This window comes from Apiospora marii, assembly GCF_038362585.1.
Source record: "Apiospora marii strain CBS 49790 chromosome Unknown utg000009l_segment0_segment0, whole genome shotgun sequence".
Classification (NCBI taxonomy): domain Eukaryota; kingdom Fungi; phylum Ascomycota; class Sordariomycetes; order Amphisphaeriales; family Apiosporaceae; genus Apiospora; species Apiospora marii.
In genome coordinates, this window is record NW_027117381.1 from 2,023,150 (window position 1) to 2,042,571 (window position 19,422).

The 19,422-nt window shown below is 52.5% G+C and overlaps 5 protein-coding genes across 5 annotated transcripts; 1 reads left to right on the top strand and 4 right to left on the bottom strand.

Moving 5' to 3' along the window:
- Window positions 1-195: 195 nt before the first annotated feature.
- PG985_012179 (uncharacterized protein) lies at window positions 196-673 on the bottom strand (the record flags this gene model as incomplete). The annotated part of the gene is made up of 2 exons (XM_066831946.1): window positions 196-429; window positions 572-673. 2 exons carry the CDS (start codon window positions 671-673, stop codon window positions 196-198), a joined length of 336 nt encoding a protein of 111 aa, XP_066679996.1.
- A 1,316-nt stretch (window positions 674-1,989) lies between these two features.
- Window positions 1,990-4,857, bottom strand: PG985_012180 (histidine kinase group protein; the record flags this gene model as incomplete). Its single annotated transcript, XM_066831947.1, has 1 exon — window positions 1,990-4,857. The coding sequence occupies one exon, from the start codon at window positions 4,855-4,857 to the stop codon at window positions 1,990-1,992; it is 2,868 nt and encodes a 955-aa protein (XP_066679997.1).
- Window positions 4,858-6,317: 1,460 nt separating this feature from the next.
- On the bottom strand, window positions 6,318-8,549 carry PG985_012181 (bactericidal permeability-increasing protein; the record flags this gene model as incomplete). Its single annotated transcript, XM_066831948.1, has 1 exon — window positions 6,318-8,549. The coding sequence occupies one exon, from the start codon at window positions 8,547-8,549 to the stop codon at window positions 6,318-6,320; it is 2,232 nt and encodes a 743-aa protein (XP_066679998.1).
- Window positions 8,550-13,748: 5,199 nt separating this feature from the next.
- PG985_012182 (methyltransferase domain-containing protein) lies at window positions 13,749-15,069 on the top strand (the record flags this gene model as incomplete). The annotated part of the gene is made up of 6 exons (XM_066831949.1): window positions 13,749-13,769; window positions 13,837-13,946; window positions 14,018-14,142; window positions 14,206-14,328; window positions 14,386-14,446; window positions 14,508-15,069. 6 exons carry the CDS (start codon window positions 13,749-13,751, stop codon window positions 15,067-15,069), a joined length of 1,002 nt encoding a protein of 333 aa, XP_066679999.1.
- Window positions 15,070-16,148: 1,079 nt separating this feature from the next.
- Window positions 16,149-18,158, bottom strand: PG985_012183 (uncharacterized protein; the record flags this gene model as incomplete). The annotated part of the gene is made up of 5 exons (XM_066831950.1): window positions 16,149-16,911; window positions 16,963-17,304; window positions 17,354-17,759; window positions 17,815-17,948; window positions 18,007-18,158. The coding sequence occupies 5 exons, from the start codon at window positions 18,156-18,158 to the stop codon at window positions 16,149-16,151; spliced, it is 1,797 nt and encodes a 598-aa protein (XP_066680000.1).
- Between the last annotated feature and the right edge of the window lie 1,264 nt (window positions 18,159-19,422).

The following is a 19,422-nucleotide window of genomic DNA, read 5'->3' on the forward strand; positions in this document are numbered from 1 at the left end:
GATTTCCGCGTAAGTACAAGACTCCTTGGACACATTGAAGATGTACGTTATAGCGTAGTCGGGCAGTGTGGGATTTATTCTTCTATATTGCGTAGACCAGGAGTCGAGAGGTCTTGATGTGTTTCATGGCTAAAACCATGGCTTCCCATTCTACTAATTTTTACTGGGATCCCCTTTTCCTTCCATACTCTTCTATCACAGGCTGGCCCCGGCCTCATAGTACACCGTCATGACACCCGAGGGCCCGCCTTGAATCCCGAGACCCTTGGCATAGCTCTTGAGCGCGGCGTGGGCCTCGCACTGCTCGTCATAGTACCGCATGTCCTCGAGGCTCGCGAACTCGGCCTTGCTGACGACGGTCCAGCCCTGCGACCGTGGGTCCTCCATGGCTTCGCCGGCCGTCATGTGGATGATGTAAGGCTTGCCGTCCTGTATGTTCTCAGTAAGGGTGTTTGCGTGCGTATTGTGTGTCAAAAGAATGAACCGGGAGGGCAGGTCACGAAGGCTGGGTGGGGGCTATCAGGAATATGACACTCGTTAATCGCCGGGCATCATATTATCGTTGACTGACCTTCTTCTGATCCTTGAGCAAAGTCGCGTATGCGTCGATGAGCTTCTGCTGGGCCGTGGTATCGGGCAGCTTGAACATGGTGACTCTGTGGACGGGCGCCATCTTGGTTCGTGAGTTATAATATGTCGGTTTGTTTTGAACAACGTCAAATATGTTGTGAGCTATGAATACGATGCTTGGTTTATGTCTGCTGGCTACTTGTGTGGATGCTCCTCATAAGGTTTGAAGGGGATGGGACGGTGTCTTTATATACCCAGCGGGAAGTGAACATATAGTGAGCTGTAGTTGGCAATTTTACCACCTGCTACTCCTACCTACATCCTTCGAATCCTCCCCCCAGTCCACCCGGTCCCATGGCAAGGAAGGTGTGGCCTACAGCCAAGAGTACAAGGCGCCATGTTTTCTTGGGCCTCGGGTGCTGCTCGGACGGACGCCTCCAACGAAGGATAATTTGGGATGGATGCGCGTAGTAATGCCCGGCCCCCCCCCCCCCCTGTCCTTTATTCCCCTGCGACGATAATGCACGCTAATCTGTCTTACCCGAGCGGGATGCAGATCCATCCCGTCTCTGCGGTGTTCGAGATATGCAAACGAGAAAACTATTAGTGGAAAGAGAACACCACGTCATGTCGACGACTCAACTCGCAACAAGCCCGGAAGTAAAGCCACTGTTTGCATGGCGCGCCTGGGATGCCAGGTGCGTGTCCCTGCAGTAGGCGTAATCTGCATGAAACGGGTTAAAGATCGTCCCGCTTACATGCTTAGACGCTCACACACACACCCACGGACATGAGTGTGGGGGTTCGCCGGACAGGAGGGCGCGTGGCATCGGAAACACCGTCCTTAGACGGTGAGAAGAGAATCCGGAAACACAGCATAATCCATCGCCTAACCTTAATCCTGCCAGACTCTGGCAGGCAGCTCTTGGGGGAGGCCGATGAAGAAAAAAAGAGAAGCTCCGGTCGCTATGGTGCGGGGCCACGAATACCAGAGCCCCTCGGCGGTTCTTGGCATCGAGAACAAAGAATGCGTACGCATCGCCTCGATAATATGGTTCAGAATATTTCTTATTCACCAGTGGTCTTCCCATGAGTACAAGAGTCAGGTACAGCTGCCAAACCATTCACAGCCACATCAAATCTTCTTCCACAGGATGTACATCCGCACGCCAGTATACCCTTCAATCAAGCTCACACATCCATATCGTCGTCCCTGCAACTGCATATCCTCGACTTTCGCACAGGGGTATCTAATCAAACAGCAACGCAACCAATGCAGTGTTTTGACTCTCCGTTCCTGTAAAATATCGGGTTTAGACCATCTAGATGTGCAACAGCCCCCTCGATTCTCCTGAACAGCATCGGAATTCCGTCCCTATGTACTGATAGGAAGCCCGAAGGCATAATAATAGGCAGCACTTACTTCTCCATATCCTCCCCCTTTTCTTGCTTGCTCGTGTTCAGCCTGCGTACCGTCTTCTCCATCGTGGTAATGAGCTCCGGTATCCGATACGGCTTCACCAGAACGTCATCGCATCCCGCCGCCTTGGCCTCTTCGATCTGCTCCGTCCGCGCGTTGGCCGACACCGCAATGATGGGAATCCGAGGCGACTTGAGCTTACCCTCCTCTTCCATCTCCCGAATGTCCCTTGTGCAACTCAGCCCGTCCTTGATTGGCATCTCCATGTCCATCATGATCACCGACAGGGGGAAGTCGCCTCCGCGGCGATCCGTCTTCTCCAGTAACTCCAACGCTTCAAGACCGTGGTTCGCAACCTGCACGTTGTAGCCCCTTTCTTTCAAGGCACGTTGCGTGATCCTTTGGTTGACGAGGTTGTCCTCCACTATGAGGACCCCGTGGATCAGTTTTTCCTCTACAGGGGTACCGTCGTGAGTGAGCATGGTCGGCGTGCCAGTGGGAGTCTTGAGTATCTTCTCGAGATTTCGGTTCGTTTCCCGGGCCTCCTGAGCTGCCGCGTCGCTGGGAACGTGCGCCTCGATGTAGAAGGCAAATGTGGATCCGTGGCCAGGTTCCGATGCTACCCCGATAGCCCCGTTCTGCATCTCAGTCAAGCGTTTCGATATGAATAGGCCCAGCCCAGAGCCGCCGTACTTGACGTGAGTCTTGGGTGACGCCTGGACGAACCGCTGGAATAATGACTTCTTTTCGGCATCATTCAGGCCCTGCCCGCTGTCCTTGACTTCGAACATCAAGAAGGTGCTCTCGACTCCAATCTGTACTCGCTGGGGTTGCTGCGGCTCCTCCAACGTGCGTGGAATAAACTGCACAGATGACGTTCCATCTCGGGGCCGCCTCTTGGAAGCGCTCATTCTTATCGACACTTCCTTTTTGGCCTGGTTTTTGGTGAATTTTAACGCGTTGGTCAGGAGGTTGATGAGAACTTGTTTGAGTCGCGAAGGATCGAGGTCGAGAAATTCGATGTTCAGCTCGGTATAGGACGGGTCCACGGTCATCGTGAGGTTAATGTCTACGCTCCGAGCCTCTACTCGGAACATGTTGAACGCTTCCTTTACGATCAAGATGGGATTGACCGTTGTTGGGGTCACAGACAAGAGGTTGGAGTCCATTTTTGACATGGTTAAAATGTCGTCCACGATGCGACTCTGATGCTGAGTACAGCTTAGAACAGTCTCGGCACTCTCGATAGTATTTTGCACCAAGTACGAGGCTCGCGAAATGTAATCTGAAACCGCTTGAGTGGCCGACTTCTTAGGGAGCTCAGAACGCAAAGTGTTGAGCAGCTCACTCACTTGGGTCTGTGAAGCAAGGATGGAGTCGCCGCACTGTATGATCGCACTCAGGGGGTTCCTGAGTTCATGGGATGTCATGTCGATGAAGTTTTCTTGTTGTCGTTTCGACTCAATCGCTTCTTCTTGTCGCCTTATAGCTTCCTGTTGGCGGCGGATGGCCTCTTCTTTGTGCTGTCTCTCTGATGCAATCCGCCAGTTGTGCAGAGACATGTCAACTAAGCAGCCGGTGAAGGTCTGGATAGTGTCTTCCGAGTTCTTGACGGGCATAAAAGTCGCTGATGCCCATCGCGGCGCCTTGATCTCATTCCCGGAGCTGTCCTTTTCAGTCCAGGTTTTCTTCAAACGGATCTCGGCTCTCTGCTCATTGCGGCCACCGGCCACCAAACGGTCCAAGGATTGTTGAATGAGCGGCAGGTCCTCCTCGACTACACAGGACTCAAAGGGTTTGAGAGAACCATTGGCAATGTCGGCCTTTTCCAGGCCACACATTCGGTAGAATGTGGTGTTCGCCCATTGCAAGTGGCCGGCCATGTTCAGTTCATACATGCCAACGGTTGCTGATTCGGCCATCTCCTTGAAATTCTGATGCTGTTGAGCATGGCGCAAAGCCTCCTCGAGCGCCAACTTGTAGAGGGTGACATCCGTTAAACAGGCCAAGACGCGCACAACCGTGCCGTCGGGCGACAGCTCGCCCTTCAGCGCTGCGGATATATAACGCGTCTTGGGCTTCTCTGCAGTGAAATCGAGTCCGGCTTTCTCCAGGCTCGGAGAACTTCCAATGGGAGGGTGCAGGGGGTAGTCACTATCGCCGCGAACGCGGAATTCAATGCTGACTGTGCCCGAGTGCTTCATTTCAGACCAGGCTCGAGTTAAGTTGTGCCTGTCTTCCTCGAGGATGCGATCCATAAAGATTGATGATTCAAGCGGAGTAGATTTTGGTACTCCTATTATACGATACCACGCATCGTTAGCAAATGTGATGTTTCCTTCGCGATCCCCAAAGCAAGCGCCATTTGGAATGAACTCGGCAATGGACTGGAACTTGGCAATCGACTCATTTGCCTCCTTGGTCTTGACGGCGATCTGCTCCTTGACGAGGGCCTTGTTATGGGCCACCTGCTTGTTACACCCCACGATGACCCATTTCTGGCGGAAAGGTGTACGCGACCAGCAAATGTCGTGGTGCATAAAGGTCTTGGACTTCGTGTCTCCATCTAGCGTGTCGTTGCCTCCGATCCAAGACAAGAATCTCCCATGGCCACTGGTGGTGACCCTGAGCACTTCCTCGTGCAGACCCGGTTTCGATTCAAGAGCCGGGTTGACATGGACGACGTTGAGCTGCAGGCCATGCTGGTCGTCTGCGTCCTCTTGGCCCTCCTGGGCTTGTTGGTTTTGCTGGTCCTGCTGCTGAGGGGCAGATGCGGATTCGATAATCTCGACAATAAAGGTCGGCCGAATGTCGTTCGCTAAAACTTCTACGATAGTGCTATCGAGACGGGTTTCGGACTGCGCCATCATGTCGTGACTAGCGCGGATAATCGGGTGAGCATGCAGCGGAGCAGGCGAAGATGCATCATTGAACCCAGGGTAGGGTCAGGATACAGCGCTCGCCATGCGCCAGCCCCGGTTGAGCTGGGAAGAGTTCGTCGTGGTGGTTGTTCGTCTGAGAACGAGAGAGGGGAACGGGAGGGAGTGAATGGTGGCTTGGCCGCGGTAACATGCACGGGGACGCACAGGCACAGAAGAAGTATGGTTAGTCGAGCAGAGGTGACGGGAAACAACTCAGGGACGGACGGCAGGCAGAGATAGGTTTGGAGGAGTTAACAAAATGCGGGTGGTGTGCACAAATTCCGAGGTGCCGGGGCGTGCCACCACAGTGGATCAGTGATCAATCAGATATGTCAGGTAGACGCTACTTTGCAAGGCTTGGCAGACCTCACTGGACGATGATGATGGGACAAGGGGCCGAGGGGGGTAAGAAGGGGGGGCAAGTCCAGGACGCTACCCACTGTTGATAGGTGGACTTCAGGGTGGGCCATTATCTCCTAACCTCCTTACGCAGTGATTACCTTCCATGCCTTAGCACGCTAGGTCAGCCTAGGTGGAAAACTGGCTGACAGGGTACATGGCACAATTGAAGTGGAAGGAGGAATGCGCAGTGACACACCTGACAGCAAGTCCGGTGGCCCGCGTGCTTCTGCGCATGGTAACCCAGCGTGCCAGTCAGGGTCTGCGAGGGGTGATGTTGTAGCGCTCAGATCAAGTGCGCTACTAGCGACAGGGCTCCTTAACGTGCCTTCCCTCGTGCCTGGCTGCGCCAAGATACTGTGGCGTCCTTCTAGAGGAGTTCTAGAAAGAAAAAAAAATCCAATCCTTTCAACGGCCATCTGAAGTCATGGATTAGGTTATGTGGTATCTCCATGCCACAGCACGGCGATGCTCCATCGGTACCAATCATTTCGCAGCTAGTGCTGTGGTTGACCTTTGGTACGATGCGGAAATGTGATGCGAGTTCGTCAAGTGCATCTTTATGAAAATCGCAGTTGCATTGGGGACATACCTACATAATTCATGTAGCAATTGGTGGGAACTGAAAATGTCAGCGCAAGTAAATGGGGACCTCAATCAAAACTAGCCTTGCTTGCTAGACGGGCATATGTAACACTTCCAATAGTGAGCACACGGGCATCTCGAGTTCAGCGATACGGGAAAACGATTGAATTGAGAGACCAGGCTCTCTTCCCACCCGACTCCTCAGTAATTAGTACTTGATGTATTGTACACAGCATCATTAACTCCATGATAATTGAGCCCAAGCAGAAATCCCATCAACGCCCATAGTACCGTAATCAAGCTCCGAATGACGTAACAAGGTGGGTGGATAAGCATTCGAGTATTTTTTCTTTCTCTCTCCCTTCTTTTTAATTTCAGTAGGACCACGGCAAACCAAAAGCCGCGCAACTTGTGGTGATTCCTTAAGTAAGCGCTCGCACATGGGTATCAAAGACTTCGTTGCGCCAGCCGCCAATCTCGTACTCTTCGATCCGGTCTTTCGCCCGCTCTGCCTCTTCGTGCCACAGCTTCACAACACTGGCAGGGGTGTAGACACCCTTGAAGACGCCTTTGCCAGGCTCGTCGACGCCTACTCGCGTGTATAGATCAGGGTCTTCCTCTGGTAATATCCTTGTGGCTACTGCCTTAAGGAATGTCATCAAGTCGTCAGGGTTCGAAATCCTCGTTGCTCGCAGCCTCTCTCTGGCGTACAGTAGCTCGCGATTGGCCGCGTGGAGGAAGTCGCTAATGGCAGAGGCCATCTGTACCTCCATAGTCGCCTTCAGTATTGGCCGGAGCAAGGGTTTGATGAGCCAGCCCAACCACGAGAACCTGCTCTTCTTGAGGCTGTAATTGAGCTTATGCACACGAACACGAACTGCCTTCAAGGTTAGAATTTGCTCCAGACGTTCGCGGCAAACCTCAACCTCGAGGTGAACATCGATGCCGCGCTCGTCCAGGGCAAACCCTGCTATTCCCTGGTCGGCAAGACGGAACAGCCCGCTGTGGGCGCGCAGCCAGAACCCCATTTCATCCGCGCGGCAGGAGAGACCATCAATCTTGATCAACAGCAAGTTCTTGGTGCTCGTAGCGGTGCGAAATCGTGCCTTGCGAATTTCAAAATCGTTGTAGTTTTCGACTTTCAGTCTGTAGGGTAAGAAGGATGTATGATTGACAGTCTTGCCCGGTTCGACAATTAGATTCTCTAGAAGCAGATCGATCTGTGGTGTGCTGACTTCCAGGCGTGGGATTGGCAAGTATTGAATAGCAGATATCGCCAACGGGACGAACACACTGAGTGCATCCTGTATCAAGTCGGAATTGGCGGTCATATCAGTGGGCGATAAGACACCGAAGATGCGAAGAGTCGTTGTCATCAAGTTGTGAACATCCTCGTCCCTGAGAATACTCTGGTAGGTAACTGACAGCTGGTGCAGGAGCTCGTCAGCGTCATGGCGTAGGCTGCCTTCTGCCCCGATCTTCTTGCTCTCCTCGCGCAGGTCTTTTAGCTTTTGGTCAGCATCGTTGAAGAACTCGGGATCCGTGAGGAGACGCTGTAGACTGTCGCCCAGCTCCTGCATGAAATGTTCGAATTCGGGGTCCTTGTCCTTATGAGCCATGACCTTCTTGAAGAGCTCTTCGCACCGATCCCATTCCTTCTGGTCGCCAAAACTCGTGACGAAAGCCCATATGTTCTTCATGGCCCGGTCAGTTTCCTGATTTTCGTGGACGTCGTCTTGAGCAACCTCGGCAATCTCCTCAGCTGCCCGGGAGTAGACCATGGCATAACGCTTGATGAGGAGACCAAGCGTGGATACAGAGTCCGAATAATCCGTGCGCTTTCGGAGGTTGAGAACAACCTGCTGTAGTCGTTTGAGCAAGTTCTTGCCCTCGTCTCCAGATAGCTTGTCTTCTGCGCTTTCTACAGCGGCCTGGGCGACATCCTTGCCCTTTGCTGCTACGATATCGGCAACATCCTCCACGTCACCCTGCAGTCCCTTCCCGGACGGTGTCTTGCCATTTGTCGCCGGCCCATTCGGCTTTGCAACGCCTGCATGCTCCTCGGCAGAGGGCTCGAGTTGTTTGCCAGCTTCCTCGGCGGCGGAACTCAAGGCGAAGGCCGAGTCCTTGAAAATCTCCCGGCCCACAACGCCGAGGTCGCCAAGGAAAACGCGGAAGTCGCGATTGGTGAAAAGTAGCGATCCAACGGTTTGCAGACTCTTGTAAGCGGCGGCGGCATCGGCCTTAGCCTTGGATTTTTGGGCCCGAGCCTGCAGGTCTGCGACATCTACCGAGATTCTGCTCTTGGTCAGGAACCAAATGAGATCCTGCAGCTGGTCCTGGTTGTTCTTGTTTCGTAGAAGCGTGATGAATTGGTGAAGCCACTGCTTAGTGAGGCGTACCAGTCGCCTGCCACTGTCTGATAAGTCTGGATTGTCGGGATTGAGGGCATCGCTTGCCATAAGAGTGCGTAGGTTGATGATTGTCTGTTCGGTGCTGGGCATGTATCCTCGAGTCAGGGCCCGTATCATCTGGTAGCTGTGGAGCTTGCGCTGAAGCTCCCGTTGAAGATGTGTATCCTGCTCATATTGTGGCAGAAGAGGCTCGCGCTCGGCATCGCTGCCTTTGCCCCAGCCAAAACAAGAAGACATCATTTTGGTAGACGCGGATTGAACACACAAATGTTTGTGCGATTATCGCATTGTTCTCGATGGTGATGTGCGTGGGAGGGCGTTGTCTGGTTGTTTTAAGAAAGCATGTCGTATGGGCACATGCTGTTCGACAGCTGCATCCATGCTTGTAGCTCTCACAATGACGTACGTGGTGGACGAGTGGCTCAACTCTCAAACTGGTAGCGTTGGCCAGGGCGGACATTATTGGCCGGACGGCATGCGATCCCTGTCACGACTCACAAGTTCGACGTAGCGCTTCGATTTCTAACCCCATGCCTACTGCCCATGCCGCTAGGTTCGATGCTGGATGCTAGATGGAATAGTGGCTACCAAGCATGCATATCTGGTTCGCGATACAACTGCTACGAGACGTCGTCGGCGATTTCGAAACAAAAATAGACATTGTTTCAATTAACCGATCTTTTTACAGTCATTGTATGCGTGCCAAGTGCGACATTGGAGCGTGACAGATGTCTACAGCATCAGCAAAGGGCCGAGAAGATCGCGTCCTGCTACACCACTAACGATACAGGCTTGTAAATTTCGAGGTCCTTCCAACCTTCTCGGACTACACACGACTGCTCGGTTCTGCACAGCTTTGACGATATCATCGCACAGGTATATAATGGCTTGTGACTCGTAGATCGCGCCAGGATCTTACCTTCTCCGCCTAATCCATCCGGGGAAATTACTGCGATTGCCTGTAGTCCTAGGGAATCTACTATGAATGCTAGCTTGATTCATCCATCAATAGCATGTCCGAATTCCCAAAGCATCTCGTCCTAGACAAGGCATCTCATCGATAACCAACTTCTCTGCACCATGATTTTCAGTCCCGACCTCGTGAAACCCATATCTTGGAGAGTAACACTGGATTGATTGAACCAGTTTGCTTCAAAATTCGAAGGGCGACGGTCAACAAAACAAATCGGATGCAAACAAACGACCGCATATTATGATATCGCGACAGTAGAGCAATCTTGTTGTATGATGGGATTCCATCAGATGACAGACTCCTACGTTTGGCGTCAACCATGTCTGGGACATACCATGGCCGCTTCACGACATTAAGTGCCTCTAACGCTCTTCTTCATGACGATGCTCGAAACACCGAATCATAATGAAAAGATGGATTGCACGAAGCAATGATGACAACAAAAATTCCACCGAATACGACCCCGAAGGATAGTATAGGAAGAGAGAACGCCGCGCTGTGCAATGCAGGTTCCTCAACCTGGCCCAGGGAATACTTGATCTCCCCAAGCCCCGGCAAGGTAAGTATGAAGAAGGAAAGGGAAAGAGAAGACTGAGAGAGTGGGAGGGGAGTGAAGTATTTATAGCCCTTCCAAGGGCCTCGGTGGGGCCTGGCTGATCCAGGCTACTAGGTGGGTGTCTCAGGTAGGTCCACTAAAATTCATTTGAGCTCTGTGGGTGCCTAACAAGCTCAGGTAAGCGAATTTTCTGATTGGCCAGTAAGAGCTCTCAATTGAATTGACAATCCATCCCCAGTGCTGCATATCTCGTTGTTTCCTACCAGGTAGCCAGGAAACAAACAACCTTGATAGGCATTGGCAGGTGCCTGCCTCACTTTTGAGTCATGCTGTCAATGACCTTGCCTTCAATTGCTGTAAGTTGTTGTTCCCATGCTTATCGCAAGGTCTGGACTACGATTGCAACTGCCCCAGGCAACCGAAGCAATACATACTGAATCTTCTATCTAATTGGCCTCCATCTCGGTGCACCTAAGACAGTGAAAACTTACCCACAATCAAACACGATGGTATTTCCAACTCATTTTTGCAAAGGGCCACACAGGCTCGGCAGCGGGCAATTAAATGCCATGTGTGCAGAGTGACGATGACAATTGCGTACATGTAGGTCAACATTAGTTTCAACGTTCTGTCATCTAATCTTCAGGGCATGTCTCCCGGTTGCTGCTTACTCGTGGAACAGCCATCTGATGGCCACAGCTCGCAAGCCGCAACACCACCTGGCACATGGTGACGACGACCAGGCAGTTCCAATTCCCTCTTCATGGCTGTCATGTCTCTTCCACACCGTAAAAGGAATAAGTGGCTGTATCCCCCCCTTTTGGACGACCTCGGACATCGCTGGATGTAGCCTGGTGGTACTGACCCAAGACTAAGACGCATGGTGAACTCATATGTTGATCAACTGCGGCTGCCTTACCTGAAGTGCCCTTTCGTATCCCAACGAGGTAAATCGCAACACAAGACCATTGACGCGGCGCGCCCGGTCTTCGTGTATGAGATCCTTTGGTAGAGCGATGCTCTATTCCCCCTTCCCACACCGTCACTGTTGTATTCGTTGAGCGTTATAAAGCCAGAAATGGGCTTGGGCACAAGTATCCAGTCCATTTTTCTACCCACCTACGCGCAGGTGTCACGACTTACCTCCATGGCAGAATATATGGTGAGAAACGCCATTAAGCACCTACGAATCAATGCGAAGGTCCGAGGCCCTGAGTTAGGTGTCGGTCAGGTTTCAAGCGCGACATGCATGCAGGACACCATTCTAACCGCTGGTCTAGTATTCGCTACCTATGTACGAGAACCCATTGTTGGTACGCTACTCGGTAAGATGAGCCGAGCTCAGGTCCACCGATTCGGGAGCGAAACTTCATTCCAGCTATGGCAGCCCCATCAACCACGACTATGAGCAATGGCCTAACGACACGGGCGCATAAGGCACGAAGACGTACACAGCGAAGATGCAGGCGCCTAACAGCATCAAGGCCTACCAGAACTGGCGGGTCCAGGGTAGCAGTCCATTCTTGTGGCCATGACTGTCGTCGATACAAACTGGGGATGATTGGCTGACCATATTACATATGCAAGCATGGCGGTCGCTTTGGCTAGTCAGCTGCATTGCCATTCAACTCAAACGCTCGCCACATCATCAAGGAAATGAGCCATGCTGCATGCAGAAAACCAACAATGTTAACCTCCTGGACCGACTATATCCTCGACTCACCACTTGGTGTCCTTCCATCCAAAAGGGGCCCATGTATTATATACATACCTACCAAGCCCGTAACTGCATTGCCTCATCGCTGACTCCAATTATCATCACAACCTTAAGCATGGCGAACTCACCTCTCTCTGGGAGCAATCTCCGACAGCGATCTGCATCCATGCCAACTCCTACGGCCCTTCTCCGAGTGAAAATTAAACAACCAACTCACCGGCGGCCACGCGGCCTGCTGCCAAACTATCGATAGCCTCCGCTTTTCGGTATTGTACACCGGTTATTTGCTGGTATGATCGGTCCTACTGCCTGTATCGGGTTGAGTTGGCGCCCAACATCGCATTTTGGGTTGGCTTCTCGTTGAGTCACGTCGGCCTTCTCGGCGTATACGCCAGGATACGGCGGGCCCTCACTTCAACCCTGGCCACACGCATTGGTCTCGCTTGCGAGGTCTTGGGATGCGCCGGTCGCATCTTGAGCGGAAGAACCAGTGGGTCGAAGATGGGTTTCTCATGCAAACCATATGACTCATTATTGGCCTGGCCATCGTGGTCGCCGGTGTCTGCTTCTGCGCCCTGAAGATTGTGTTTACACCTTCGGATCCGAGCACTCGAGGCTGAAGTGGGCATGTACCCTCGCTCTGATAGGTGCTCTGGGCGGAAGAGGCAAGGCCAGATGATTTACCAATAAAGGGCGGCTGACCGCGTTAGGCAGTCCATTTCTTCCGACGTTGTCTCTTCAGCCCGCCGCTAAGTGGGTGGCGGCAACCTCACGCCGGTTGTCTTCCATACCCGGCGATGAAATGGGTACTGGCTCGCTCAAGTTGCGTGGGGTAGCGTGGCTTTAGATCAGAGCCCAGCTGCCGTCGAGATTCGCAACCCCTTTATATCCAGAGCCCGTGTTATAGATTTCGTGGTATACACTTTCGCCAGCTTCCGGTGCAGTACGCTTCGCTCCACCGAGCTCGGCTGCCAGCGGCAGCTGGACCGTCGCCCTCATACGCGAGCAGGGCCTCTAGTATTGCATTAAAAAGGGCAATGAACGCGGTGTCTTGTGTCGTTCTCGGTAATTCACACCCCGTGACCTGTTTTGGTGATGTGATAGGTAGCCCCGCTAATGGCGTGAAAAGGGATGTTTTATCTACTACTGCTGCCCGCAAGATCAAGCCGTTGGCGCGCGTAGAATCCACCGACGTCGAGAATAGATGGCGATATAACAGTTTATGCCAGACTCTTACAACCCTGCAGATAGCATGCAGCCATGGAATGACACGCCTTGCGATAAGAGAACTGCGCCAAAACTTCGTGCAATGAGCGTGGAAGACATTATTACTAGCAGTTGTTTGAGAGTTGTCGTCCGATCATAATTCAAAAATGACGTGCACCATGCTTCAACCACGTGGGGGGCGCGACCCGCGGCCTTGGTTTCGGGTCCCAGGGGGTTGGCTCTGCAGGGAGATAACCAATCTCGTCTTCTCATGGCACCGGACCTGTGGCCGCTGTACTTACGTGTATCACAGGTTGAGGAATCTACCAAGGCATAATTGACTACATGCCCAACAACTGCAATTTGCATAGGTAGGTACATTGTTGGGCAGAGCGACATGTTACACCAGTAAATTGCAAGCTGATGAACCATCTACTGGAACAGGCAGTCCGCAAGTGCTTGTGTCACGAGTCTAAATTCCCTTGGCGACATCTGACACCAACTCCCGTGCTGATTAGGCCCTTCTTATGGCGGTGCCAGTGATAAGATTTCACGTTCTCGGAAGTGGTAGGATACAATGGGAGGCTAGCTGGCTGTCAGAGATGGAGGGGGTGAAGCTCCCTCCATTAGTTAGCGTGCCATCTAGCGGCAACTCGGCGAGACCCAAGACTCAGTTGTAGTCATCATAGGTAATGGATCGGTACAACGAGGAACTGCGACCGACTCCGGGCCATTCATGTCCACTTTCCAGAGAGACAATCAAAGACAGTTTGGGTCACTGATAGCAGTGTTTGATATTTCTATGATAGAGGAAGAAGAGCAACGAACATCGGCGACGACTTATTGCTGTTGCGTCTCTGATATGCTGTCCAAGGAAGAGGCACAGTAGCACCATCTCTGGCCATCCAGAACTACCCCTCTTGGCAAGAGGATCTGGTTTAGGCCTCATGCAAGCTGATCCTCCCGCCAATAGTGACTCCAGAAAACATGGACGAACCCGCCGGCAGCGTAAGAACCCGAAACACCTAGCCTCTTACGAACACCATGAGCTGAATACTACATCTTACGAATGCAGGATGCCACCATGGTGGATATGGATATGAATCGCGACGCAGAAGCCGACCAAACGACTGACATTAGCGAAAACGACGACAAAGACTCCGCAGTAGAAATGGGAAGTCACGGGTAGGTGGATGCGTGTTGTCCCTATCGGCGCAAACTGAAAAAAACGTATGGTGACTTACTGCACGCGACAGGACGTCAACGTACTCGATGACTTCGAGCGTCGCAGAGCGGTTGGAAGAGAATGGCAGGACATACCATTCCTACAAGGATGGGAAGTACCTACTTCCCAATGACGAAGCCGAGCTGGATAGACTGGGTATGCTGTTTTTCTTGATATTGTATGTTTAATGCCGGACGACGGTTCTCTGACCAGCAGCAGACTTGCAGCACAAGATGTGGGAGATCACCCTCGACGGCAATCTTCACTTGGCCCCAATAGGGCCGTCGCCTCACTATGTTTTAGACATCGCAACTGGTTCGGGGATCTGGGTGATAGACTTCGGTAAGGCGCCGTCTCTTTCCTGCTAGGCTGGGCCAACCCCATCTGACGGCAGAACAGCGGAGGCCTATCCATCGGCTGTGGTGATAGGGACAGATCTGTCATCCATCCAGCCAGAATAGTAAGACAACCTGGCGCAGAGGACCCCGAAGCGACGAGCATTGACAAAAGCCGCCAACTAGCGTACCACAGAACTGTGAGTTCCTGATCGATGACGCCGAGGACGAGTGGGAGTTCTCGCGGCCGTTCGACTACATCCACGGGCGCGCGTGCGCGACGTGCTTCAAGCGGCCGCAAGAGATCTTCCGCAAGGCCTTCGACGCGCTCCGGCCCGGCGGCTACTTCGAGATGCAGGACCTGAACCTGCAGACGTCCGAGGACGGCAGCATCGAGGGCACGACCCTGAAGGTGATCCAGGACGAGATCCACGGGGCCCTGGCCTCGGTCGGCATGCGCTGGGATAACGTGCCCAACTACGCGGCCTGGATGCGCGAGGTCGGCTTCGAGGACGTTACCGAGGTCGTCCTGCGCTGGCCCAGCAACCCCTGGTGGCCCGCCGACCCCAAGGAGAAGACGCTCGGCACCTGGTTCCTGGGCCAGCTCCAGACGGGCCTCCTCGAGAGCGTCACGACGCGCATCTTCATGACCAAGCTGGGCTGGAGCAAAGAGCAGCTTGACGAATTTCTGGCGAGGGCGAAGCGCGATCTGCAAGACCCCAAGATCAAGGCCTACTCTCCCGTGTGAGTTGGAAGGTGGTCCTCCATATGCTATTTTGCTTTTCTCCCTGGTGCATTAACCGGTGTCGAATTGACTAATGAATGGTGGCGTCGAAGGATCTGCTAACAGTTTTCTCAAAAGCCACGTCGTGTACGGACGCAAACCCCAAAGTCCTTCGGTAAGCTTGACCAAAGACCATGTCGAGGTCGACTAAGCGACACTTGCAACCAACGGATGCGATTCCATTGCAAGGGGACAAGTATGACCCGCCACTCCGATTACACGTGGTAAACAGGAAGCAGTGCTCCTAACCAATTAACCCATACTACTCATGACCAACGTTACTCCTCAGATATGGGATTTTGGGAGAAGATGGCACAGGGCGGTGTTGAGCCGCGTGTCAACGCGAGCATGCATGTGCCTATATATATAGATTTACCGATCAATGTTGGGCGAGACTCTGCCAGGCTACACAGTATCACAGGCAGCAATCACATCATCCCGCCCGATGCAGCCATCCATCCCCCCTCGCATCTAGATACTCAGACGCGCATATTATGGCGAATGGCAGACCGATAGGCCACAATCAGGACAATTGCAGCCGGCGTTACCTTGAGCATTTCTTAGATTGACCGCACGCCTAGAACCACATTGCCCAGGGCCGTCCTGTTGGGGACATACCAGACTTTGCATGTCGGATGATATGGTGATCAAATTCCTAAATGATCAGCGCATCGGTGTTTCTATTTACGGCAATGGACCTCGAACAGGGGTATTGATCCATCGAATCTGCAAGTGTATACACAGAAATGTGTCTAGCATACAGGACAGTTTATGTACAGCGAAGTTCTCATATTTGCAAGTGTTCAGAGAAATGTCAATCCGTTTCGTCAATCCCAGCAACTGGACCTCTTCGCGCATGCATGACAGCCGGCCTCAACTTCGGCCTCTGCCCAAAGATCCATCCCCCGACGTTGGCCGGTGAAGGCAGCATACCTGTTCTAGAGGAAACCCCGACAACATTGAAACTCCAGGACAAAGAGTGAGCCACCCAAATGCATGCATTCAAGACTGGCAAGACAATTGTACATCGAAGACATGTCTCATCACCGGCGTTGATGCGACATGTCTTCGAGTTCTGTCTCGCTCAGAGCTCCGCGAGGTGTCTCCGATTCCTTGTTAGTCGTCCGTTGAGCGCGGGGCATAGGGGGCGGGTCGCGCTCGTAAGTGAAGAGGCTTGCGATGACCCCAGCAGCGGCTAGATAGATGAATATCTTGAGATCGTCGACGAATGCAGCGGCATAAACACTTCGAACCAGCTCCTTGGTCGCTGGCGTCAGAACTGCTCCGAAAGCAGGGCTCTGTTGCAAAGCCTGCAACTCCTTGGGATCCAGGTGGCCGGTGAGCTTGTCCTTCACTCCATGGTTGAAGACCATGCTGCACAGCGCGATGCCTATGGCACCACCTAAGACGCGAGCCTGAGCAATAGCTCCCTGGGCGACGGCCAAATTACCGTGGTCTACGTGCACCGACGTGAGCATTGTGGCAGCAGCAAATGTCAGACCGACACCAAGACCGAAAATAGCCTGGTAGCCGTACTGGGGCTGAAGCGAGCTGTTCATTTCAGAGAAGGTCGAAAGCAGCCCAACACCAACAAGCTGAAGGATTGCTGCAGCAATTAGCGTGAATGAAGTGTTGTTTCGCTTGGATGATATAGCGCCAGCCAGGAACGATCCAAACGCGCAAGCGCCTAGCATCGGCAGAAGATGGACGCCTGCCATCAAGGAGTCTTCTTCATTGATGATCTGGAACCGCTCTGGTAGGATGATGATGGCGGAAAGGTAGATGAATCCAGTGAGTAGAGTGAAGCTTGATAGACGGTTAGTAACATTGAGGACATCTGGAAACCGGCAAACTTACATCAGGGCTGCCATGTATGGCCGGAGAGTAACGAGCTTAGACGAGAACAGAGCTTGTATGCCCATGTATTTCTTGGTTTCCAGCAAGTACTCCCAGACTGCAAACGCTACCCAACACATGGCTGCTATTGTCAGTGTCGCGACGATCACAGGGCTGGCCCAGCTTATGTTGAAAGATCCGGCTTGCTGAAGAGAGAAGACCAACAAAGTCGAACCTGCGATGACCAGGCAGATGCCTGGTAAATCGAGCTTCTTGTAGGTTTCGTTCATGTTTGATCGCGGGCCATCATGGCTGGGCCAGGCAAGTACAATTCCCGCCAAAGCAACGGTACCGAAGGGGATACTGGGACATCATCAGTCAAGTTGAGAAGCAAAAGGTTCCAAACACTCACTTAATGAAGAATATCCATCTCCAAGAGGCAAGGTGTGATATTGTACCGCCGAGTACAGGACCAAGAACAAACGAGACCGCCAGGGTCATACCGATGAGCGCCCCCAGAAGACCTGGCGAATGCTTCGGGCCAACCTCGAAGAGCCCGATTTGTGCAAGGCTATAGAGACCGGAGCCTCCGATACCTTGGAACGCGCGGAATACGATGCTTTGACCTTGGTTAGCGCATTCGAAAAGGGGTGTGGGAAATCGAAAAGACATGGAGTCATACAGCTGTGTCATGTTCTGAGCCAAACCGCATCCCAGCGAAAAGCCACCGAATAACAACCAGGAAAGTTCGACGAGAGCACGGCGGCCGTATATGTCGCTCAGCTTTGAGAATGCGACCGCAAAACCTTTAATCGCCCCTGATGTCAGTGTGCCTCTTCGTTGCTGGCTGGATCCAATCGACTATAGGCTTACCAAGATATGCGAGCATGTACGAGAGCGCAACCCAAGGAACAGTAATGAAATCTTCAAGGTCGATCGAGATTGACACGAGAGATGTCGAGACGATCGAAGCGTCGAGACTTGAGAAGAGCAAGCCGAGAAGGAGACTATCAAAACAATTAGGACTTCCGGAGATTGGCAAGGGGTGTGTCGAGGGTGCAGTACATGGCAACCAAGATGGTCTGGCGGAGGGGACTCAGAGAGTGGCCATAGTGGTGGTCTCCGTTGGCGGCCGAAGACGAGTGCAATCTCTCCTCCATCGAGTCGGTGCGGCGTAGGCCGGGGATTGTGCCGGTGTCGTCATATCGAGCAGCCATGATGCAAAATGGTATTCTACAGGACTCGGGGGATAACGGAAAAAGGGACTCGGAAGTTTCGTGGTGACAGAGTTGTTGTTGGCGACAAGCCCTGTGCTGCGTAGTAGGTCCGGAATCCAAGTGGCAGATTTATTATTTGTCCCCACGCAAAGCAAGTACCCAAGGCTTCCAAGGTGTCGCCGTGCCGAGAACGGGGCTTCCCGCGGGGCTTCTCGTGGCTGGTAGGCAGACTCGGTGTTATGATGTAAGGTTAGTCTCGGGGGGCAGTTGCTCGGCAAAAGGGCAAGTAGGACCGGGTGTGAGTGTGACGATGGCACTTGCAACTTTTAACAATGTGGCGTGGACCGCTCTTTACAACAAATAGGTAGACAATCTCTTAACCAAGAACAACAACTCTGCTTAAGCCTAAAAGCTTGTATTTAGTTATGGTGAACACATGAGAGAATGAGTAGTGTAGTGTATTCAAGTCGGTGAAATCGTATCACTTTATTGCATTACGCTGGCACGCTTGGTCAGCTCAAAGACTACTGAGTTCAAGGGTCATAGATAATTGGGAGACATGTTGCATGGACATACATGTTGCCGAGACACCCATAGCCAAAGGAGGATGGGAAGAAATCACCATATATGTCAAAGGGCGTCGGGTGATTATGAGAGGCTAATGGGAGGATATATGTTGCAAGATGAATCAAGGCTGGACCAAGACAAGTCACCTCTATCCCATGTGCGTGAACGTTGGTGCTACGCCCCCAGAGGCAGAAAGGAGCATTCCAAAACGCCCCCTCGTACTTCGAGCCAAAGAAATAACGGGCTGCCAGAGAAAGCAATGTTCCACGAGCAACTTACAGAGCTGATGGCGGATACTTGTGAAAGGTGTGACGAGACATGGAAGCCGGCCGAGACGAGGGAGGGGTGGCTCGGGAGAGCAACGAACAATGATGGCCTTGACCGGCGACTTTGAATGCTATTTCATTGACACTTGGCGTTTGACTACCTGAGGTAGAGAATGAATCATCACGTTTGGTCTGATTTCACCCTTCCGAATCTCATGTTGTGCTCTTTGCTTATATCATGATTGTGCCTCAAAACCAAATCAACCATGAAAAGGACCTTAGCTTTATCATTAGGATGGCAATGATAAGTAGAAGTGAGTTGCTGCGTGCTTCCACTTTGAAATGTCAGGCAAACCCCAGTCCCTAGGAGGGGTGCGCATAGTTTCCTTGCTTTCAGCCTGTCCAACTGCATGACAGCAGACATATGCCAG